This window comes from Pollachius pollachius (assembly GCF_949987615.1).
Source record: "Pollachius pollachius genome assembly, chromosome: 2".
NCBI lineage: Eukaryota > Metazoa > Chordata > Actinopteri > Gadiformes > Gadidae > Pollachius > Pollachius pollachius.
Window position 1 is genome coordinate 15,053,562 of NC_136935.1, and position 25,315 is coordinate 15,078,876.

The 25,315-nt window shown below is 44.3% G+C and overlaps 1 protein-coding gene across 1 annotated transcript in view; it reads left to right on the forward strand.

The window, feature by feature from the left end:
* The first annotated feature begins 1,285 nt into the window (after positions 1-1,285).
* Positions 1,286-25,315, forward strand: part of rin2a (Ras and Rab interactor 2a) — a 29,690-nt gene continuing 5,660 nt past the window's right edge. The window contains exons 1-8 of the mRNA XM_079729592.1: positions 1,286-1,508; positions 8,787-8,895; positions 12,214-12,317; positions 12,691-12,922; positions 13,911-14,022; positions 16,663-16,735; positions 17,202-17,293; positions 21,068-22,822. Of these exons, the coding sequence (XP_079585718.1) occupies positions 8,842-8,895; positions 12,214-12,317; positions 12,691-12,922; positions 13,911-14,022; positions 16,663-16,735; positions 17,202-17,293; positions 21,068-22,822 (2,422 nt within the window). The 5' untranslated portion in view covers positions 1,286-1,508; positions 8,787-8,841. The remainder of the gene's footprint in view (positions 1,509-8,786; positions 8,896-12,213; positions 12,318-12,690; positions 12,923-13,910; positions 14,023-16,662; positions 16,736-17,201; positions 17,294-21,067; positions 22,823-25,315) is intronic.

Here is a 25,315-nt window from a genome sequence, read left to right on the forward strand (position 1 = left end):
ATCATCCTCACTCACTCACTCACTCACTCACTCACTCACTCACTCACTCTCTAACAGCTGTCATTCACCCACCCCCGCTGCTTCCTGGTGAGATGTGAGGACATTGTGAACTCCTCACAGATACACTTATGAAGCTACCTTTTAGTCACTTTGGTTATTTTCTAGCTGCTGTATAGCCCTTTTTTGCTGTTAATGTCTATATATATCACATCATTTGAGTTAGCCCTTGGTGGCGCAATGGCTCACACACACACACACACACACACACACACACACACACACACACACACACACACACACACATACATATATATATATATATATATATATATATTTATTTATTTTTGTAAATATATTTGGAGTAGTATGTCTTCTGACAAACTCCACAGAGGGTATGACTGAATAAACAGACAAGCTGCTCTGGTGAAAACATGCATTTACGAGGTGTACTAGTCTGAAACTGCACACACGGTTCAAGCTGTGTAATGTGCTTATATGTACACGATGATACAGGAAGCATTATTGATTTTTGTTTGTTTTTGTCTTTGATTATAGATAAAACTAGCATCAAGTACAGGGGCTCTTTTGGCCATTAGTTGGCAGTGTTTCTCTACCACAAAGTCCCACATGCCATCAAATGCTAATAAAATAATTTGTTTGTGATGAAGAAGCATTGATCCAGGCCGGATTGGTTGCAAGTTGCATTCCAACAGTATCAATCCTCCTTCAACAGAAGAGACTACACTGAGAACCCAGTCAATTTGGACATGCAGTGCGTTGCTTGGAAAACAGTTTTGAGTCATACTTGAATGATGCATTCAGCAAGCGGTACTTGGTTTATTTTGCTTCTCAATAGGGATATTTTGGTGGTTGAAAATCTGCTATTGAATAAGATACACAACTGTCGAATTCAGAGTCAAATAATATCACCATATGACTACATTATAACAATATAATAATCATGGTACTCTAACAATATTGAATTCAAGATTTAATGAAGGTGAAAACATTCACCTTCAAACAAATAAAAACTGTTGCAACCATTTTTTTTCTGTGATCAATTCAGTATAACGTGTCACTGTGTGGATCGAAAGATTCAAAACAAGTGTGTAATCGTGACGTGCTGTGAAAGTTAAGTAGGCCTACGATTCCCTTTGTTTTCTTTTGCAAAGCTCACATGCGCCGTTGAAGGGGGGAGACGCGGGGACGAGGAGGCGGGGGAGACACGGGGCCGAGGAGGAGGAGGAACCGCCGGGGCAGAGTTTAGGACAGTAGGTAGCCTACAGCGAGCAGCAGCGGCCGCGTCGTTTCAACGACAGGACTATCCTTCAAGAAGAAACAAGGCTAAATGTTAATTTATATTTTTTATAATGGACCTACTGCAATATGAACACTTCCTCCAGTAGTGCAGCTATAATGGTTTTATTAAATACAAATCCAACTGGTCGACGGGACAGAAAGGGGTTCGTCTATCAAGACAGCAGTTGTCTCACTACACTCCGGCAAAGGTATCTAAAAAGGATTTCTATTGTGTTGACAGTTTGCCACGACGCATATTTTGGTTGATACTCTAGGCCTACACCTATGTATCCGCTGGCAGAAGTGTTTTTCATTTTCTGCACACATTCACCTATGGGAATGCCAAACCTAAATTATGGCATCTTGTTCCAGTTTTCTACCAAGTTAAACATAGATTCTCGACGGACTTGTTTTTCACCACCTGTTACTCGACGTCAGAGTGCGGGTTCAGGCATATGATGATAAACGAGCTTGCAAACGCACAAATGCATCCGATTATACCCCGCAGTGAAAGTTTTCCTGGCCTTATTTCAACAAGTTGAACAAGTTCCAGTGATGCCTTAAAGTGTACGGGAAGATATAACATGAAGCCATACGATCGTTATTCCATTTGATGGGAATCGCTTTCCCTCAAATATGTCTAACAGAGCTGTTGTAGTCGTTGCTTTCTTAAGTCGATCTAATATAGACCCAACCAAAAACTGAATAATACCCAAAGTAGACATATTTCCGAGTGGGATACATGGCAAAACGATGTTTTTTTTTACAATCTCCGCAGAAATATGTGACCGTGCTTATTGCAGACTGGCTCTGCCGCAGCCTGGGACCTGAGTAACACACCAGGAATTCAAGAAGTGGTTAGGAGGAGTTAGCCCGATGCATTTCTAACATGTCTTTTATTGTGTTCGTTTCATTGTTGCATATTGCGACTATAATTATACATTTTTAGAATGATTGCTGCAATATGCAACAATGAAATCCGCCTCTGTGGACGTGCATTTACAATCGAAACATACTTCCACAGTGACTTTGTGGACTATTTGACCATTACTTGACTTTCAACCTTTTGTTCTTGCTGAAACGATCAAGGAACAAAAACTGCGTGCAAAACTCCAATTTACACGTAACAAATAAGAATCGTCATGTGATCGGATATCGTGGCCACATTGTCCAACCATGGTATTCTGTGTTCTCCAGGGTTGATGCTATGGTTTAGCAGAGTGGATGGTCATGGGTCTTTTGAGCCCTGTCAGCCTGTTCTCCATGGACGTATTGAAAAGGGAAGGATACGTTTGTACTTTTGAAACGTGTATGTCTCAAGGAAAGAGTTGGAGTGAATGGCATTGGTAGGCATAGGCCTGTGACCCTGTGCCTAAGAAACTGTACTATAGCACCTAAAGCTGATTTAACGTCTTTACACGTCAAGATAATGTGTCATCCAAATATGACTTATACTTGAAGATCCTCAACTTATCTATGTTAGATCTGGTCCATGTTGTTCTCATTGTCGTTTTCACAAAGGAACATAGCAGGTCAAATATGAAGCATGCCATGTCTTCCCGGTGTGCAGTTACAATTTAGGAGCAGTGCATGTCCGCTACAATTTGTGGAGAAAGGCACAAACATTTTGTGGAGAAAGGCTGGATCTCTCCGTCTTCCAAAGCCTGTGAGGTACGTTTTGTCTTTAAATCAAACCACAAATGGGGGTTCATCTACCACTTCTGCCTCAAGCGCCACTGAGCCACACAAAACAAACAGTGGACAAGGCAAGTCTGTTTGTCAAACTGGCGAGTGGGCACGTTGGATGCACTTCTCTAATGATTTGAACAGCTTGGTTCATTTAGCTGGGTTCTGGTTTGTTTTATAGCCACTGAGTTGCAAATAGACACACACACACACACACAAGCCTTACATCTTTATTCCTAGGCTAGACGATTATTTGATTTATTTAATGTTCAGCAAACAACATTAATCCAGCTCTTTGGCTTGGTGTATGTGTAGGGGAGGAGTATGTGTGTGTGTGTGTGTGTGTGTGTGTGTGTGTGTGTTTGTGTGTGTGTGTGTGTGTGCGTGTGAACCCAATTGATGTTCTCTGGAGGTACGTGGGTTCGTTCCCATTGCCTGTAGACGTGGGTTCAGTCCTCCTCTGTTCCCTGCAGAACAACACTAAACAGGTGAGGTAGTGTTAGATCCCAACAGCACCATGCTTTATTCGAAACCCAAAATGTGAGGCCGTTATAAAAGTAATGAAAAGTGTAACTTTTCTGTCTCCTCCTTTCTCCAAAGACCAAAGAGAGAGAGTGTTATTGTGTGTGTGTGTGTGTGTGTGTGTGTGTGTGTGTGTGTGCGTGTGCGTGTTTATGCCAGACTCAAAGTTCTATATAAAAGACATTGCAAATACATGACAATACAAATACGAGGTCAACACAGATGAGAGTGTGTGTATTTCTGTGAGCGAGAGACAAAGTGTGTGTCTGTGTGTGTGCATGTGAGAGAGAGAGAGAGTGAGAGAGCGCGAGAGAGAGAGTGTAAATATGTGTGTGTGTTTGTGTGAGAGTGTGCGTGCGTCTGAGTGTGTGTGCAAAAAAGATGTGTAATTGAAATGTTATCGACCACCAAGACCTTGTACCACATTTTAGGCCGGACTTGGACTTCATACAAGACTTGTGTTCGAACATTTTTATAATAATTTACCCTGAGTTTCTACTTTGGTTAACATTTATAAATTGACGTCAACTAAATCTCAATGTCATTCAAACAATGTAACAGAATATTAATTATAACACAATGGAGATTCAGCATCTTTTTTCGATTGTTCATTGTTGCTTTGGCTGTAGGCACTCATTAGTAAGGATAACCGCTTATTAGTCTGGCATAAGCCACTCCCTCATCGAGACATCATAAACCGTGCGTGTTTAGCCTACTTTTGCTTCTGTGAAATAGTTTGGGTGTGTGGTTCCTGGGAATGTGGGGGAACATTAAAGCCTATACATCAACGCCTATACATCATCTATTCACTCTGTGTCTCTCACACTCTATCTCTCAGTATTCTTTTGTCTACTAATTCCTTGCTCTTTGTTTAGCAAATGATGTTCGACACTAAGCCTTATTTAAATTGCTTGGCTTTTAACCATTAATAGAAAGTTACAGCAGTATTAGCTCTTCTTTATTGCATTAGATAAATGAGTGATAGGCTTTGGTTCCAACATTGTCTTTGTAATCTAGAAAAAATACTTCCATACTGATCTAGCGGGGGTTGCGGGTAAATTGCCTGGCCAATTTAAGTAATATAGTAGTATACACAGCCTTTTTAAATCATACTGTAACACCTCATTTGTATCTTTCATATTCTATTGACATTGGTTTTATATTTTCCTATTTTTATATTGCTGCTGATATTAGGGTATTAGGGTTTCTCTCTTTACATTTATGTGACATGAGCTTTGCCACAATCATTTAATTGGCCAGGATGACATGTGTTATACCGCTCGTTTGGTCCATTAAGTCCTGGACTTGAGTTAAGGGTGAGGTTATTACTTGAAAGACTGGTATACCTCACTAACTTCATAGTTAGTATACCATAAAAGTTTCCTAACTAATTATTGCAGGAGGAGGATGGTAAATATGTAGGCAGGTGAAACTGCCCCAAAGCAACCACATGGACTCTTTCAAGATGAGTTGTCAATCTAGGCCTGGTATTATGTACACTTGAAGACTTTTTAGTCATAGACATGTCATTGGCATTCCCCCTCAACCGCTGACCCCCAGCAGTCACCATCACACACTCTGTTTCTCTTGGTTTTAATCTCTTTCTATCTATTTTATGCACACCTGTACACGCTCATAATCATTAACACTCATTCACATTTTATATTCTTCCTACCAGACATGAGTAAACGATTGTCCACTTTTTCGTGAGCTCTGTCACTCTTCTGACCCGACAGGATATGACTAAGAGCCCCATAATACACACTAACCTTGTGAATGTACATGTCTGATTGCATGTGAGTACTCTTCTATTGACGCCATACATCCTTGCTTCAATTTTGTCTCTCTAACCTCTGTAATAGGCATTTTATTCTGAAGTCTTAACTTTTCTTTAAAGAGGACATTTCTATTCAGTCTAGATATAATGAATGACCACATCAAGCCTGAACATGTAGAGCAGCAGTCTTGTTCAGCCGGGGCCTAAGGGCCAATTCACACTGAATCAGGCGTTGCAGTGGAATCGCCAGTTCAACAATTAATTTGAATGGGGGTAGTGCGTTTAAGCTGCAGTGGTGGGGGTGTGGGTACCAGATTGACTCGGCTGCCAGATCGACTCGGGTCCTGCGCTTACAGATGACGTACCGACACAAGCCAACGGACAAAACCCGGAAGGGTTGTTAATAAACGGGGCTTAATCATGGACATAGAAAGAAGGCTCAATCCGTTTGGGTTTTGATTTCTTTGAACACAGCCCGTTCTTTCGCACAAACAAAGCCATTGGAAACACGTCTAAAAGCACTGATGAATGCATATGTAACCCAGTTCCTGTTAGGAACTCTTATTCTGAAGGAGGAGAACGGAAGCGTCTGCGTGTGGGGTCGCTGTTTTGACTGGAAATAAAGTGGATCGCCCCGTTCAGTGAATGGAGTTAACCGATTCTTCTTTCATATATTACCCAAGTATAGGCAACAATAAAACGCTCGGTTACACATATATTTTTGTTTTCACATGTTAAAGTAATTATCACCTACAAAACTAATCCTATATTGATGAAAGCCCCCCCCCCCCCCCTTCTAACGTTAGCCATCAATCTAAAGCCAAAAATATTATCTGATCAATCTTTGGGAATGAATGAAACGCGCATGCGCATTTAAAAGACAGCGTTTACAGGAAGTGCGTCATTATTGCGCATCTAGGACCCTGAGTCGATCTGGCAGCCGAGTCAATCCGGTACCTACCTACAGGGGCTGCATGGCAGACTGTATAAGACGCAGCCTGAATACGTTTTTGGGGAAAGGCAACCCGAAGTCACGCTGCAGTGGCCGATCACGTAAACCTGCGATCAGACCGGAAGACGTCCACTGGGGTGGTAACACTAGGACTGGGGTGGTGGAATCATTTACTGTATTAAGGTGGTTATTGAATTAAGGGATAAACATGTTGAATGACTAAAACGTACTTAAACACTTTGAAATTATTTAAGACATCTAAGTAGTTTATTTTTCGTTATCTGAATTTGTCACTAGCTGTCGTGTCAGGTTTCCCGCATTCTGCTTCAGTGTGGTTTCTTATGTTACCCAAAATTAGTTTCACTACCACTTCTTAAGATCAGGAGACAACATTCTGTCAATTATACATTTGTACATTGAATAAATTAATCAAATTTATTGAAACGATATGTATAACAGGCTTTATGATAATTGTGTAAGCTAGCTAGACCTTTGGCAGTATGTTCTGATACAATGTACCAAACGAGCGATCAAACTTTCACCCTCCCTTCGTGACTGAGAGCACGCTGCAGACTGAGCCGAAGGTGCCTGCTAGATAACTCCATGGTTTCAGTGCTGGTTTTTGATCCTCCGCACCTCGCTTTCGGGGGGAAATTATTTTAGTTAATTAAGTTAAAAAAGACTTGAGAAGAAACTATTCAGTGAAAACTTCAGTTATCAGTGGCTACCGGGCCGTTTCCTCCTGACCGAGACCATGCCCCGACAGCTGTGGGGAACATGATGGCCACGCCCAATGCCAAAGTGCATTCTGGGTTTACGATGATGCTGGCCCGGCAAAGCTTGTGATTTGTGAAAAATTACATAGGAACATGGCAAAATTGTTAAATGCAATGATTCTGAGACAGAACCACTGAGTTGTTTACAGTTACATTTAGGGCATTTAGCAGACCCTTTTATCCAAAGCGTATTACAATAAGAACATTTGTCAGACATTTTTACCTTTAGGAGTGTAAGCACTTGTGATTAGCTCACATATTATTTCTTACCCACGTAAAAAAACTGAAAACAGTGTTTTCAGTTAAATTATGAACACATGACCAAAACAATAACAGTTGTAATTGAGAGAGAGCGAGAGCGACAAAGTGTGTGTGTCCGTGTGTCCGTGTGTGTGTGTTTACATCGAAATTATCAGTCTAGTTTGACCTGCTGTGACTCAACACTCTTCCCTTTTTACTTTCCAGAAATGAACTGAGAACTGCCCACGGCATGGCATGTTGTTTTGTCAAGATGGATTGGCCTCAGGATGTTTTTCAAGGGAAAAGAGTACCCCCCCCCCAGAGAGAGAGAGAGAGAGAGAGAGAGAGAGAGAGAGAGAGAGAGAGAGAGAGAGAGAGAGAGTTGTGTATCTTTTCCCACTCTGTGCCTGTTTGTTCACTTTTTCCCCAATATTCCAAGAAATCACTTCAGTAGCCTGCAAGACTGTGTCCGTGTGTCTGTCGGTCTCTCTCTCGCTCTCTCTGACTCTCTCTCTCTTTCCACCGAAAAACATGGAAATGTGATCTGGTGTTGTTTTCCCATCCTTCCTTACCCCCCCCCCCCCCCCCCCCTCCTGGACAGCCTCAGAGCGTGCGGTCAGGCTGTGAGTGTGTGCTGGCATGGACTAGCCTACTACTCCTGTCACACAATAGCCTGACCGGCTATGTCGCTGTGGGATTTATGCAGCACGTGTTTATATGTTGTCCTGGTTGCTTTTGTGCAGCTCCCGTTGAAATGAACAGCCTCTCACAATTGAATAAATGCTCACTTCTGTTGGTATTCACCACTTTCTGCAAAACAGTCGTTGTTGACAAGTTAATCGGGTACTTTCTTTTTAGGGTGTATGTGTTTGTGTGTGCGTTTTTGTGTGTGTATGTGATTGTGTCCATGTATGTGCACGCGTATATATTTAATACTTACTTCTTGTGAGTAAAAGAGTGTTTTCACTAGATTCCCAACGGCAATAAGAGGACGGGGAGCATGCTACTTGTTGACAGAAATGAACAGAGCAACATTGCTGTATTGAGAGAAAGATCAGCAGTATAACGTAGCGGAAGGGGACGAAGTCATGTAAACAGACATTTTGACTTTTAGAATTCATGTTTTGGAAAAAGGCCTCTCTGTACCGAACACATTTGGTGCTGGCAGTGACAATCACTGCATTTCAAACATACGTTACATCTTCACATTGCACACATGGCATTTGCCCAAGAACAGCTGTGTTGTATTGCGTACTTGAACACTATTGCATGATGTTTTTGTGCTTTCAAATTAAAGCCACACGTTACAAATATACAAATACTTATTGTCACCCTTTTGCACTGTTATGCACCCAATCAACAAACAGCATTTCAGGGCAACTAAATGGATATTAAGCATGATTTTGAATAATTGAGGATCTATATTTTAGTTAAAGTAAATACAGATGTTTACCACATTAGTGCATACCTACTTTGATGTTTTTTCTGTTGATAACACTAATGCGGTATCATTTCCTGTCCTATCTTTTCTCAGGCATCCAGGCAGCCAACGTTAAGAGGGACAGCATCGGACTGGAGTAAACCACATCATGTCTACCAGCGTACTCAGTCAGCCTCAACGCAAGAGAGCCAGCTTCTTCAAGGTAGGCTCAGTACCCCCCCCCCACCGAACCCCCAGTGTACTTAAAAGATGGCCTTAAGTATACTCAAAAGTGTACTTAAAGGACGACTAATGACAAAGCCATAACTAAAACTTTGTCACCGGTTTGCTTGTGCAGGTTACACTCAAAAATACTTGGTCACGTGACATCTTTCTTAGAAGTAAGTTGAAAAATGGAGAGGAGGGACCCAACGCAAACGAGAGCGGAGCACATTAGTGAATAGAGAGTAGGGAGGGAAGTGCTGGAGTCAGGCTTGGTTGTCAGTTTAGCGTTCTAGAATTGTTCTTGTTGTTCTTCGTTTCTTCTTGTTTGTATTCCAGGTGGTGGGAGGTGGAGATGGAGCCTTGAACAGATCATTAATTCCAACAAAAGATATTATAATGGCGGCCTTTTAAATGCCCATTAAGTGCCTTTCATGGGCTTGTCCCCCCCTTCATCAAACAACATAGATGTTTATGTTCGTTATTGTTCTCCAGATCAAATGCAACATGGAGCTCTTATTGGAGGAGGATGTGTTCTTAGTCGTGGTCTGTGCGCTGTTAGTTTAAGAAGTGCTGCTCAGCATCGTACACCAAGCGGTTCCAAGGGCCATTCCTGTCAATCAGCTATTTATAATGGGTTGGGTGGGGAGCGAACCTTCACCCTGTGATCAGACACTGTGATAAGGATGGACCTGTCTCTCACAAGCCTGTGCCGGGGTCACAAAGTCTAAATGAAACCACAGCCACATTTATAATGTCATCCCGAGATTTATAATCTAGTGCTGTTGACAAACCATTCTTAGAGTAAAATATCCAACTCAGCCTGTAAACCAGGAGGGCCAATAAGGAAGTCAACTTACTGAACATTTTTATTTCATGACAATGCCTATTGTCAATTAAAGAAAAGAGAAACTATTTGCTCATAAAACCGCTCTGAAGATAAGTTAACCGTTGCATCATACTTATCTATAACTTCCAAGCGTAGAATGTTGGCAGAAAACCAAGAATAATAATAAACAGAATGAAGAGCAGACAGAGACAGGAGTCAGTCGATTCTGATTGAACCTCTTATTTTTGTCTGGGGACATTTCCTCGAAAGCAGGCCTGGCATCCTGCTGCTTATCAGCTGTGCTATATATATATATATATATATATATATATATATATATCTATATATACATTCATATATAGTTCAAATGGGTTCAACTGTCAGCAGGGAGAGATACAAAATGAGGGTCATATGGTGACATCAATACATACCACAAGGAGGAGGGTAGTCTAGCTTTGGATGTCGAGGAGGACCGCCCTGTCTTTTTAAGAAACAATGAGAAAGAAGGTACAGACAGAAGTACAGATGCAGACCTGTTGTTAATGTGTGCTGATGGTGGTGAGCATCACGAGTGGTTTTTGTAACCTCAATCCGAGCATCCTCTTTCGGGGAAAGAGGTCCACTTCCATTGTCTGCTGCACACATAACCTCCCTAACATCCATCCCAGCAAATGTTTGTGGATTCCATAAGCATAATGGAACAAAGTGCCAGAATATGTAATTCTAATCAGTGACACACACAGATACACGTTGACACAGAACACAGAAGAAATGGCGTCATACTGGCAGGAAACTACTAAAGCGATCCAGACCTGTGTTGTCTTCAACAGTGCAGGCAGTCAGTGGCCTGTTACTATCTTCTAAACTTCCCTGGTTCCCCCGGAGTGTTCCCATGACATTGTATTGCACAACTTACTTCGTAAATGGGAAATGAAACAAACAAATGTGACGTGTGTGTTTGAGGCTGTTTCTGTCTATCAGTGTTGCGCATTTCAAGAAAATGTAACTTGGTTCTTTACATCAAAAACGAAGCGGTCAAGTCAGTGTAAATTGCGGTTCATTTAACTTTAACAACAACTAAAGGTTTGTTTAGATGAAGATGAGTTAAGTGCTTGCTTGAATCACAACCCCAGTCTCTATTATTTTCTGTATTCAAGTCACAAATCCCTAGTCAACAAAGGTTAAAACAAGTCAGGTCTGTTAACAGTGGCCGGTTTCATTTGCAGCAATGGCTTATTTGGTGTGTGCATGAAGGACTTGTGTGTCTGTGAGTGTGTTGGAGGGGTCAGGGTGCTTCCCTGGCTCGGGGGAGCGGGGTGGGGGGTGGGAGGAGGGGGCTTATTTAGGTAGTAACTAATAGCAATGGGTGGTTAGAACTGGCGGGCTGACAAAGAGCTGAGCCCGTGGAGAATCCTGCTGAGAAAGGGGCTGATTCAGCACATCTCAGACGGATCTCATGGAGGGGTGAATATGAGGCCGTGGCCACAGACAGCCCTCACTTAACACAGGGGTGTCGGGTGAGACAGCAGATGTAGGGTGGAGGTAAAGACCTCTGCTTGGAAGCAAATCTTGAAATGGCTGCCTACCACCGTCAGGAAAATGATGTATTATGTAATTATTTATTGTAAGTGCATTGAGAAATGATGGAGTATCATTATTGTATGCTTGGTGACTGTCAAATCTTTGGTGAAAGCAGAACTGTAGCGGTAAAACATTTTGCAATGTTGTACGGAGGTTTTTGCTGCTAGGTAGGCTCAGATTGTACAAAAAGGTGACCTCAGTAGCTCTGAGAAACAAAGGGCTTAAGGAAGAAGGGCTTTTTTGTTATTGTCCTGTTTCCATTTAAAAAAAACTGCATTTGAACTATATTTGAATGTTGACGTTTCGTTTTTTATGATTCTCCCCCAATTGAATGTTCATCTTCACTTAGTGTTCCCTCAATAATAAATAATAATAGTAATACAATCAACAAAACATATTATAGAATATTGCATTAAACCCTATTTAAGAGTAATAGCCGTGGCCCGGCCTGCCTAGATGACACACCAGCGACATTTCTGATGTCTTTTCATTCCAGATGAATCACTACTGTCTCTGCTTCTGTCTGTCCATTGTGGCCAACCAGGTCGCTAGTCCTTTGTGATCAGGAAACCGGCTGTACTTGAATCAGGAGAGCTGGCTGTAGTATGGCAGGGGGTTTCCTCTCTTTTGATGCTTTGTTTATAGAACTTTTTTTATTGTTGCCGACAACAGATAATCTAACATCCTTCATCTGAAAGTACATTTATAACCTGGTGATTCAGCCTCAACTAAAGATGATTCAATGTATTTAGCGTTTTCTGCCATCTTCCTTGAAACATTGTGTGTTTTATGTGTTTCGTATCAATGCTTAGTGTGGTCTGATGAATTGAACTAGTTACACTGTAACCAATCAGCCCATCTATGCTCTGAATGATTGGCGTCAACCCTCTTTCTCTTTACCTTTCACAGCTTATTGACTCATTCGCCCTGGAGATCGGGACCCTGAAGAAGGAGATGGTGGGAAGGGAATCGGAGTCGTCAGAAAAAGGCCCCGCCAATGACAGTCTTCACGGGTAAGCAAGAAATTATCTGGTCCACCAGCAGGGGGTGGTGTTTGCACGGCATTCAAACATTTCAGAGTTTCAGAATGCAATGCTATTGAACAGTTACCAGAGCGTGCTTATCTTATGGCATGACATTTTAAGCAATGGTTGTCAAATCTTCATTAACATTACATGTAAAATAAAATGAGATCTTTGTACAGTTCATGACTGAACTAATAAACTATACAATGTGAGCAAACATTTCTCCATTATCACGATTTTGAAAGGAGCTACAGTCCGTCCAGAAGGTTTAACTACATCTTCTTAATTAAATGAACTCGGACAACGTTGTACATTACCCTAATGTTACGCTGCCTTACTTATTTGCCCTCTTGGTTTACAGGCTGAGTGGTGAGCTTGACAGGCTCTTTCTGCAAGCTCCGCCTCTGCAGCCGTCAACCATCTGGGGGGCGGGGCCCGGAGCGGGGCCCGCAGGAGCCCGGGACTCTGGCTACGACTCCCTGCACCGGCGCCTGAGCCTGCTGGACCGAGTGTCCCAGACCCACGCCGTGTGGCTGCAGCTGGGCCGCAGCCACCATGACACCGTGGCTCTCCTGGAGAGCCAGTCACCTGGGGTGAGCCGGGAGCAACAGGAAGTTAGCCAGGCTGAATCCATTCACATGTAATAAAGAGGCTTGTATGACAATATTGGTGCATTGTCGATATCGTTTTTATCATAATAGACTAAAATGTTTCATTTCCCCCCTAAAAAACACATTAAGGCGTCAACTATATGGTTTAATGAGTAATGTACTTTTTCTTCTAAAAATGTTACATGAAAAGATGGCATTTGTCATGGCAATGACCTAATAGCATTCGAGTGATGATGTGTAAGACTTGCGCCTCTATCGTTCGCACTCAGTCAATAGCAACCAGAAGCCAAAGCCGACACACTAAAGTCGTGTCAAAACTCACAAATGCTGTGACTAAAATTCACCAATATTATTCCTGGTTTTACCAGGCTTTTTGTCGTTGGCTTTCTTAAACTTACACTGAGGTATATTTTTGGACATGCAGTTAGCTCTGCCAAAGCAAAAGATAACTAGTGCCATGTGGTAGGGTATGCTGTCTATTTATCTACTCTTCTACACTCCTTTATATTCCTATGTACTCATCTCCTTGAGTAACAACAAAAAAATAAAAGTATCATCTCTAGCGTGAATTGAATGTTGTGATTGTTGCTGTTCACAGCTTGTTCTACAGATGTAGATTTAGATAATTTGACTAAAAAGTCATAATTTTACTGAGTTAATATTACACACCGCAAAGTTAATGATTGCTTGATTAATTAATCAATCCATGGCACAGAAGCTACATGCATCCACTGCAATGTTTTAACCATGTTAAATAGCATAGCATCCACAGTATCAGCGTCAGCCAAAAGGTGTTCTGACAGACACTGGCTGGGTTAAAGTAGACAATGTAAGACTATGTAAGACAATGTTAACGGACCTGGTCAGGGCCCCAAGGTCAAGGTGCATAGCTAGACATGGAGACAATGAACCCATTGAAGTGTTTGGCAGGTCGACTTATGGCTGCTTTTCCTCTATGGTCCGCTCACAGACATTTGTGGTGAGGAAGTCTAGCAGCCTGCAGAGAAAGGTCATATCCCTGCGCTTGGACAGCGACTCAGGCCCTCCTATCAAAGACTTCCTAATCAAAGAGAGCCAATACAGTAAGTACCAAGGGAATGTTACTGATGATTTGTTTTGGCAAAAGTCTCAAATTGAGTCGTATATGGGCACGTTTAGTGGCGTCAAAAGCTTCGGTAAAAAAGCTACTGTGCAGTTTTAAAAAAAGTGAAGCACTATAAAAAGAATAATCAGGGGATTTCCATAAGCATACTTTATTTGTTGTGGATACAACGATGTTGATGTTAGTCATAACTGTTGCTTTGCTGCATGTGCTACAATAGATTGTGTTATCATAAACTGCACCACGATGACCTTTGGAAAAGGTACTAGAGATAAGCGTTCCTTCCGGCAACCTCACCCCGCAGCCTGACCTATGACCGCTTTAGGATGGAGACAAGAGATAAAAGCGGCAGGTTCTGAAAAGCTAGATGATTTGATCAGACATGTTGTAAACGACTGTACTCATGCCCCTTCACAGATGTTAATACTAACAATAACAATATAACAAATGTATTTTTAACCTGTTGAATGTTTGCCAACTTTTCTATTGCTGTCAATACAAGCATCCAGAAATACCTGTGGAAAATATGTTTCCATTAATATATTTGCTCATGGGTTCTTGGAGGGAAATTCCCCTCCAGAAGTGACGGGTGACATGTGTGTGTAGTCTGACCTGCAGATCGATAAGCTTACCCCAGCCCTCTGTGTGATTTCTATAGTTGCCGGTATTGTACAGACTATTTTTAGTTGTACTTCCTTCAGAGGTGGGACTTTCCTGGATCTGATCATCAGTGTGTGATAGTTACACTTAACAAATACTTACCTGTGTGTTCACATTCCCCCGGCTTCTGTAACTGTCACTTTTTATTTATATACTAGCTTAAAAATGTGCGTGAAATGTGCAGACACAGTTGCTATATCAGTCCATGGAAGAAATATGGCACATTTATTCACTTAAGGGAAATCCCATGTAGTCTATAAAGCATTCTGGCTGACAGAGCAAAAATAGGACTACGTTTAGAAAGCTTTTCCATTGCCAGGTTGTAACTTAGTCCGTATCTATTTAATGTAGTTAAAAGGTAACGTCTGTATTTGATCTGGATTGTGTTACAGGCATTAGTCAGACCTATATATCTCTCAATACTCCAATTTTGTTTGGATACTTTTGTTGTTCCTAGCCTCACATGCAAGAAATGAAATAAAAACTTCTGCTAAATGGCTCAATGGCTCAAAGTTACAAAGTGATAAGTCGACAGTGTAGATTGTCATATGTAGTTCAACTCCTGTCAAAATCCCAGATACAGTGGCGGGTTCCAGCATGTGCCTTGATCGTATGTTTCAGTATTGCATGATTTACATCTAGTTTGTCACAATAGACTTGTTGTGTCAGGCACCTGAAGGTGCTTCATTTCATTAGAACCCTCGTCAAGAATGATGACCAATGGGGAGCCCAAGACCGACAGAAGCTCGCTAAAGCCTTTGGTGTATTGTTTGAGGCCCGACAATGCACGGTCAACAACTACAATCCATGTCTTTGTAGGCTGTTACAACACAAAGCCGCGTTATTGTTGAGCCTGTTATTTAACCGGTTATTTCCTCTCTATCACATAACATCTTTGTTTGGAACCGTGAAGCCTCGCTAGTGTTCTCCTCAGAGGAGACGTGGCGTGACCCGGGGACATAGCCGGTCTCGTTGCCCTGGCTGCAAGGACACAGAGAATAGAAGGAGAAGATTTACAGTCTGCATAGTTTTCACAAGAGCTATGTATCTATGTATATCTATGTATGTAGTTAGCAGTAGACTTGGAATGGTAATAATAGCTACATGAGTTATGGATTAGAATAGTTACAGTTAGACTACCATAAGTTAGAATAAGTTAGTTAGAATAGTAAGCATTAGAAGAGGCTGCGTGAGAAAATACAGCTCCAGTTGGAAATCAAGACACACAAGCACAGCATTTTACTCACTGGCCAACTGCCGTTTCCCACATGTTATGATTTACCCGACCTTCCTTATTTCCGCTGGAGAATGGAATACCCTTGTTCCTCTCGTTCTCTCTACCCATTCACACCTCGTTTACATCTCACACAATGATATTGTCACCTTGAACCACCCTTTTTTTATTGCGATTTTTTTCTTTACCCTTTCTACCAATTCCAGCGTAAATGCTTTCTATTGTGTCCTCCCCGGCAGAGATCTAGACCAACCATAGCGTCGGGGGAAGCGATGCTACACACTTATAACACACACACATGTTGTCAATTGGCCTAGTGCTGATGGACTGCTTTTTGATGCGCTGTGTGACCCTCCTCTTTTTGTTGGAGAAGGGAAGCAAAGAGCCTTCATTCATGAATGAACTATTTGAGCTCTGCTAGAGAAAAGCTGCCAATGATGCGTCCCTCTCCCCTCCCGCTCCCGAGAGCTCTGTTAGTATTCCAGTCAATGCTGTTGAGGAATTCCACACAGCTTTGTAAATAACCCCCAGTCCTCCATACTGCTAATGGGAATGCATGTTGTTTAACCATCCTATAGGGGCTCATGCACCATGAATGGAGGGCTTTACAGCCTCATTAAGGCTTGTGGTGTTATTGCCCAGTAGCCCTGCGTTGTGGGGTACTGGATGTTTGCTATGGAGGGATGTGATTGGGTAGCGCTTAATAATCATCGTCTCCTCCCTCAGCTTTTTCCTTGGAGGGATCTGGCCTGAGCTTCGCAGATCTGTTCCGTCTGGTGGCGTTTTGCTGCATCAGCAGGTGAGGTTCTCTGTGCACATGCACGTGCGCACACGTAAACACTCACTCAAACAGACATACTCTATCGTCAACCCCATTCATCTTTTCCTGAATTCCACCTTCTTCGTATGCATTCGATGTACCGGGGGCTTACTTTAAACATTGGCAGACATTTGTATTTGTTTTCTGTTTCTAGTGGTTGGTGTATTATGTTATGTGATATGTTATGGTCGATCCCTAGTATTTCATCTGCTAGCTCTGTCTAGGCAAGTTGAAGTAATTGTGTTTTTTAACTTGCTAGAGGGCATACTACACTGGAAGAGGAGGTGGTTGTAACTTTGAATCCATAATAGTCTTTTTAACTCCCACCTCGCCTAACCCCATATATAGCGCTCTCCCCATGAAGTATCTTCTGGGAATAGAGTTCACTAGTAGTCCAGCCTCTAACCCCCCCTTCCTATTCTCTCTGCACGGTGCCTATTTCCAGGGATGTGTTACCTTTTACGCTGAAGTTACCAGAGGCCATCACCACAGCCAAGAGCCCCAGGGACCTGGAGGAGGTGGCGAAGCTAGGAGCAGGTGGGATTCTTTTATATTTTCTCCCACGGGCGCCAAGACGATGTTACATTTAATTTGTGGATGAAAAAAGTTATGATGAGTTCTTGTTGACGCTCTACTTTCAATCAGCATCGTGTTTCTTTCAGATGTTTTTCGTTAAGGTGTTGAGGATTTTCTTAAGGATGCATTGACTTCAGTGTCCTTCCAAACGCAGATAGTAGCTCTTTAGTCGGTTACGCAGTGTGTTGTGTTTTAACTTTACCTTCAACGGCTATGGAAATGGTCTTCTACGCTCTATTTTGTTTGAAAACAATCACCGCATGTCACGTCTCAAATCCAACTTGTTCTATGTTTTCACATGAATGGTGTTAGGTGTTACATTCTCTTTAAACAGATTGAATTATAAAAGCAGTTCCATCTGAAGTCTATCATATTTTGTAAAGTCAGGAAAGATCCACCAAAACAACTTCCCAAGAGGCGGTCCTACACTCCATCCACATCTGTTCTGTAGCCAAACAGAAGCTTGTAAAATAGCCACATTCCCCAGCTAGCATTGCACGTAGCTGGCACACCAACCAGCTGAATGACTCAATCCCCGGGAATAAAGGCCCTTCTCAGGCCCAGATCAGTGCTGCTCCGTCAGGCTTGAACTTGAAACAACCGCTGGGTGTGCTTGTGTTGGCGTCTCTCTTCACCTGAATGACAATTTGGCCATTAGGGCTACACTCAGTATGTGCTTTCAGCTAAAGATAAAGCAAAGCAAATGAGATAAAAATTCAAACGTCCAATGAAACTGCACAGTTTACATAGTAAATGAATGGTTACTTGGCTGTTTGTCTTGTGTGTCGTAAAAACACAAATTCTGTGAAGAGAAGAGAGAATTGTACATACAAGAGAATGAAGGATATATACGTACAAGAGTTTGAAGGATATATGCTGTCCACAAATGAACCAATATTCTTTTTCCAAAAGCACACTTAAACATGCCCTGTGTAGTCATTAACTAGGATTGAAAGTTACTAAAATTCTCTTAATTCATGGAAATAGTAAAAAGATTGAACATGTTATTGTTAACAATTAATGTCGCAATGTGTACGATTGAGTCCCTAGTTTCAGTTGTAGGGATGAGACTTTCATAATTCAAAAAAGTCAATAACACTGTCCTCTCTTACCGGGTTTGCAACTGTGTAACACAAACCGACAGACTCAGTGTAGCTCGCTGCATGGGGGCCATTTATGGCATGGGGTTTGGATGTGTCCACAGTAAGATCATACATGGCATGCAGGACAATCTTTTGAACAAAGACAGCCTTTTTTTTTGTAGAATATAATATAGGATATGAGAAGTTTGTGAATAAATTGAAATCACTATAATCACAGATATTTCCAGGCAATTTGAAGCTTGTAGTTAGTTTAAATGTTTTGTTACTCTTAATATTTGCATTGGTTCCTTCCTACCTTACCTTCTGTAGTTGATAACACAATGAAGTTAATCACCACAGATAAAACCAGTTACTGACTACTGTCATTACTTACTCAGTGGCCCTTTCCAGTAATGAAGGGATCAACGGCCTGTAAACTCAGATGACACCTTATTTACGTAGAAATACGTCAGGCCTCTTATGTACTCAAAGGCTTTTGGGTTCTTCTCCATCGAACAAAGCCTACCTATCATCCATGGTAGGTGGTATGGGAATATGTATGCAGCCATATGCATTGTGTCCTTACTACTGTTGTTTTCGGCATTATAGGTGGGTGCTTTGATTGAACACTGCACAACAGTCATCTTGGGAAACACAATGGAAAAGTAGATAGCTGTGTGCCTATTTCTCCACATCTAATCCACACATGGAATAACCTCTTCCTGTCATCGTATCTGATAATAAAAAAATGCTATTGACGATAGGCTAAGCTAAGGCTATGTTGGCCTGATGCATACAAAATGCTTATGTCTCTCATTAATCACTCCTTTAATTACCATTGACGTGGTATCCAAGGTAATATAACGTAATGTATTGCGGAAATTCCATGGCCTATTTACCTTTCCCGAACCACATTGATGAAGAACAAACAGAGTAGGGGGGCTGCAAGACTATGAGCTGGCCTAGGTAGGCATGGAGGTCTGTGCTCGGTACCTATCTTATCGGTATCAGCGTGTCTGTGCTTGGATTTCATAGCTTGATAGTTTGTTCTTGACAAACTAGACTTTCCAGCACAAGTGCCTCAGTGCCAGCAATAAGCAGAAAGCAATTCACCCAGGACACCCATAGCCCCAGTTGCCGTATCTGTTGTTAACAGGTTGTGTGTATGTGTGTGGGTGAGTGTATATGCAGGTGTATGCTTGTCCCTGTGAAAGTGCAATTACATTAAAGCAATTCAGGAGTCCAAATGTGTAGGGGAAGAGCCAATGATAAAATTAACATTTCACAGAAGAGGGCAAAATAAAAATAAATGCTTGGAAAAAATGCCATGAAACTAGATACATAGATATATATTAGTATAGTTTGTGTTAATGAGTGTAAGTGAGAGAGAGAGAGAGAGAGAGAGAGAGAGAGAGAGAAGGGAGAGAGACAGACAGACAGACAGACAGAGACACAGAGAGAGAGACACAGACACAGAGAGAGAGAGAGAGACAGAGAGAGACAGAGAGAGAGAGAGAGAGAGAGAGAGAGTAGGATGAGAGCATGTTTGTATTTGTAATCCAATGAGGGGAAAACAAAGGGCTGTTCAGAGACAGGGAGGTTGGGGGGGCGTGAGAGAGAGAGGGAGCGAGTAAGGGAGATATGTCTAGAGAGACGCAGGGACAGAGAGGGAGAGAAAGAAGGAGGCGGGAATGCTGTGTTGACAGAATACTCACAGTGACACGCACACTCAAAGTCACACATGCCTACAAACACAGATTAGAGCGAGTGAGTCATAACATACTGAGCTAGTGGCAGAGAGGGACTGACGCTCTGAGGTCTAGTAACAAAGCACATGTAGTCATCCTCTCCGGGCTACATCGGAGCCATTCTCTGTGAGGAGGAACGTTGTCCGTATGTCACACAGCTCAGAGGAACACACCGTGAGTACCGTTGCACTTTGTCTCTCAGCGTTGTTCACATCTAGCAATTTACCACCTATATGTGTTTTTTGTGTCTTCTCAACAGTGTTCGTGCTGGTGAATCTTTGGTTTGGTTTGTGGGTTGGGTACTTCTGTCTCTTGATAGGGGAACAGGTGTGCTTTTGTGTGACTGAAGTCTGGCTGTTTGTTCGCTAGGAGATTACTGTTGCCGCCCAACGTCAGCAGCACATCCTCATCACTGACTCTGTAAAAAACTAAGACTGAGTTTTCCGTTGTTTTTTTTGCAAATACTTGCTGCTTTGATGGAGTCGTCTACCATTTTCATGGATTACTCATCAATGGAAACTATTGCAGTATCGCTCAGATTTTTTGACAACATGTTTTATGAATTATACAACATAAAAAAAATATGTATAATTTTTTAAGTACAGCATGCAATATGTATTTGATTCTCAATGTTTATACATGTCATTGTGTGATCATGTTTTTTATGTATTGATTGTCTGCCAATAGCTTTAGACGGTTATGGGCGAGACGGTTATTCAAAATGAGTTTTTTTCTGGCGTGGTTGCCACGCCTTGAGGGACATAAAGCCATGCCCATAACACAGGTCTATGGCCTCAATATAGACATATAAAAAATCTCCTTGGACATTGACCAGCTGTTTATAGGATTAACCTCCCCACCTCACTTAAAGTTGTTATTCATCTCCTCCTGTTCTCCTCCAACAGGCTTCTGGGACTCTGAGCTTTGCTTTGGTAAAAAGCGTGCTGTCTCCTGGTCCTCCCCGGGGACTAACGCCCCCGACAGGCCGCCGCCCGCTGCCCAGCGGAGGGTAACCTTGGACACCAGCCCAAGGGCCCGTCCCTGGTTGCTAACGCGCAGCCCTTCGGAGCTTGAGTGCTGCCAGAGCAACGGCGCACTCTGCTTCATCAACCCCCTCTTCACCAAGGTCCACCAACCCCCCCTGCCCTCGGAGACCACCCCTGTAACACCCCAAAAGAGCCCCTGTAACCAGGTGAATGAGGAGGAGGAGCCTGTTGCCGGTAGCGACAGTAGCAGCAACCAGGGAGCCGGCGACGACGGAGAGAGTCTCGGCCGAGTCTCCAGGGCGGAGACTCTCAGTGAGGTGAACGTTCTGAGGAGCTCTCAACAGACCTCGGTAACACAGCCAGAGCAAGGCACTCGAAGCACCAACCAATCACAGAGCACAGCGATCATCGGCTTCTCCTGCTCACCTCCGCCTCAACGACCCCCGCCTCCTCGCCAGCTCCCACACCGGCCCGTTCCCCCCCCGCCCGTCAAACAGTGCAGCATGCCGGAGAAGATATCCTGGACAAAGGAGCAGAAGGAGCAGAAGGAGACAGGTGGCAGCTTCCTGCACCGGCTGGGCTCCTCCTTGAGCATCAGCACCTCCTCCTTCCCCTCCTTCTCCTCCTTCTCCTCCTCCTCCTCGCCGCCGACCAAGAAGCTGAGCATCAGCTCGCCCATCTCCATCCCACGGCCCTCGCTGGTCTCCCTCTCCTCGTCGCCCCGCCGGGTGAAGGCCTCGCCCTCCACCAGCCAGGACGAGGTCACGTGCCACCTGGCCATGGAGGAGCGGACCATCCAGCAGGCCCTGAGCCGCTCCCAGGTGACGCGGCAGAACGCCATCATCACCCGCCACCACGACGCCCTCGACGCTGTCGACAGCCCCGGCTCCCAGAGCTCGCCCGACGCCACGCCCCGAGAACAGGCGAAGGGTTCGCAGGGCGGCGGCGGCGGCGGCGGCGGCGGCGGCGGGCAGCGGCTGAGCGACATGAGCCTCTCCACGGACTCGTCGGAGCCCGACTCCATGGACCTCTCCTTCTCCTCCTTCTCCGCCTTCAGGCTGCCGCCGTTGCATGACCCCAGCCCCCCCACCCTGGCCGACTACGCCGCCCACCTGCCCCTGTCCCTCTCGCCGCCCCTTCACCACCGCCTCTGCCGCCAGCAGAACCACCAGGGGCCCGACAGCAGCATGGAGGAGGACGAGGACGAGGACGAGGACGAGGACGAGGACGAGGAGGAGCAGGACTTCGGCGTTGGCCTGGAGAGCGACCCGGACGCCGAGCAGGACCAGGACCTGACGCTGTTGCCCCCGGGTCGCCGCGGCGGCGGCGCCAACCGGAGGGCCAGTGCCGGGGCCCTGGGCCTGCAGAGGGCGCTGCAGTGCCAGCTGCGCAAGATGACCGGCGTGTTCCGCTTCAGCTCCCTCCTGACGCCGGAAAAGCGGGCGGTGCGGCGCGTGCTGGAGCTGTCCCGGGACAAGTCGTCGTACTTCGGGTGCCTGGTGCAGGACTACCTGAGCTACATGTGCGAGGGATCGCAGGCATGGCAGGGCCACGACTCGGGCCTGGAGCTGCTGCAGACGCTGCGGCAGTTCGTGACCCAGATGAAGAGGTACCTGAGGCAGAGCTCGGAGCTGGAGCCGCCCATCGAGAGCCTCATCCCCGAGGACCAGATCGGTGAGCATCTCAGACCTCCGAAGCTTTTCTTTTGGTCACGTCGGAGTAGGGGGTCTCGGCTGTCGAGCTCTTCTTCATTATGGCCCGCGGTGACGCAACATATACCAACTGCTCGTCAACTGGTTATGACCTCATCTGCGCTGGGGTTTAGTACTGCAATTACTACGCTCTGGGGTGGAGCGTCAATGTATTTAAAGAGCTGCAATGTCTTCATGCTGACCTCTCCACCACCGCTGTGTCGCTACTTTGTGTTCTATATCGAGGTTTATAGAAGATGAACGCATGTAGGTATAAAGTGCATCAGTGACTGACTTTAGATGGGGAAGGGTGGTAGGGGGATGAATAATGTGGAAGTGAAGCAGTGTTGTCAATTGTTTTAATGCAGCAGTTTCACTTCTACGTTTTAATGATGAGCCTTGTGGAAAACTTTCCTGTGGAAGCTCGCATCCTGAGGGCTGTGTGTCGGTGTGCATGTGTTTTAGTGTGTATGTGTGTGAGAGCGCGCGTGTGTGTGTGTATGTGTGTGTCTGTGTGTGTGTGTGTCTGTGTGCGTGTGTGTGTGTGTGGCTAAGTGTTTGCAGTCAACGTGAGTGAACATGCGAGGCGTACGTGTTCAGACCAGAACTTTGTTGGTCAGACATTAATTCGACATTCGTCAGCAAAGCCTTCTGCAGGTGTGCTTGGACAATGTTCGCCAAAACCTGTTTTACACAGCAGCCTTTCCCACAGGCCTCCTTTATTTCTGAACACAGTTCTACATACGCATATGAAATCAGAAAAACACACCCACGCACCGATACTTCCACACATACACACACACACACACACACACACACACACACACACACAAACACATAGGAACACCTGGGGGAAGCAAAGAGGATTCCTGTGTTGTCCAGCTCGTATCAGCGGCCAATGACAGTACCCACATCCACCCACACACATACACACACACACACACACACACACGAAAAGACACATTCACAGAAAACACATCACTTGAACCAGAGGACAAAAGCCTTGTTTAACCCGACACACAAACCTGTTTGCACACCTTCCAAACTAACAGCAGTTGGACGGGAATCACGTAGGAGGGCTGTGATTACCAAGAGAAGAGACAACTGGATAGTTCTTTAATAACTTAATTGTGTAAGGCCCCTTAAACACCACCAGTCATTTTGTAGCTATTGCTCCATAGTCTTGGTCGAGCTAGTCGTGTCTGTACCTCACTGCTAACAAGTGGTAGTGGGGACGCATATGCAAGAGCAGCCAAGGATTGGTCTACACTCCAGGGGAATAACGAGAAAACAGCATGCATTTCTTCTATTTAGTCTCGTGTGTGCTATGACTCAAGGCCTTTTGGCAGGAAGGTTTATTTTTTTGTATGGAGAATTGCTTCTTCCTTCATTGAGTTCCTGTTGCGCAATATTTTGTTTGTGCCAGTGCTGCTCTCGCCCCCTCCCTTCCAGAAAGTGTTTTGAGTGTGTCTCAGTGTCCCCCAGTCCAACACAGATGTGTTTGTGCGGCTGACTGCCAAAGGAGTACAAGCTCTGTCTCAGTGATGGCTACTTCCATATTTATCTCCTCCTCCAATCACAGCAAGGGGGTTCTGCTCGTGCTGCATGGGCCTCTCTCTCTCTCTCGCTCTCCCTCTCTCTCTCTCTCCCCCTCCCTCCCTCCCTCTCTCCTTCCCCCTCCCTCCCTCCCTCCCTCTCTCTCTCTCTCGCTCTCCCTCTCTCTCTCTCTCCCCCTCCCTCCCTCCCTCTCTCCTTCCCCCTCCCTCCCTCCCTCCCTCTCTCTCTCTCCCTTTCTCTCTCTCTCTCTCTCTCTCTCTCTCTCTCTCTCTCTCTCTCTCTCTCTCTCACATTCTTGCCCTTCGGCTAGTTTCTTGTCCATATCCTCTCCTTTTTCTCGTAATGATTCTCAAAATGTCTCCCTCTCTCTAAACCCTTTTAACCGTCAATCTCTCTCGCTCTATCTGCCTGTCATCACATCTTCTGTGTTGCTTTTCCTCAGCCTGAATCCAAAGAGGGGGAGAGAGGGGGAGGGCGGGTGGAGGGGTATGGAGAACAGGCGCCCTTGTATCTGACCACTACACAGACTGGCTCCATCCAAAGAGGGGAGCAAGTCAATAAACAGGTCGTCTTGAGTCCCTGTTTATCTGTCCAGGGAGCCAAAGGCTTCCCAGACAGGACCCACGGAAAGCACACAAACGTACCTGTAGGCATGAGGGGCCGCTCACAACTCCACCACACATTTAACTTTTGATACACCGTCAACACCATCAATCCCTTGTGATTCAGCCATATGTGTCTGTAAGCGTTTTCACCATTTACTTGGTGTCGCAATACATCTATTGCGACACCAAGTGATTGATATATATAGACATGAGGAGCAAATGAAACGACAAATAAAAATAAGTGACTAAGGTAGCTTGTGTATCTGTGAGGAGTTAACAAGGTCATCACATCTCAGAGGGAGTGGGCCTGGATG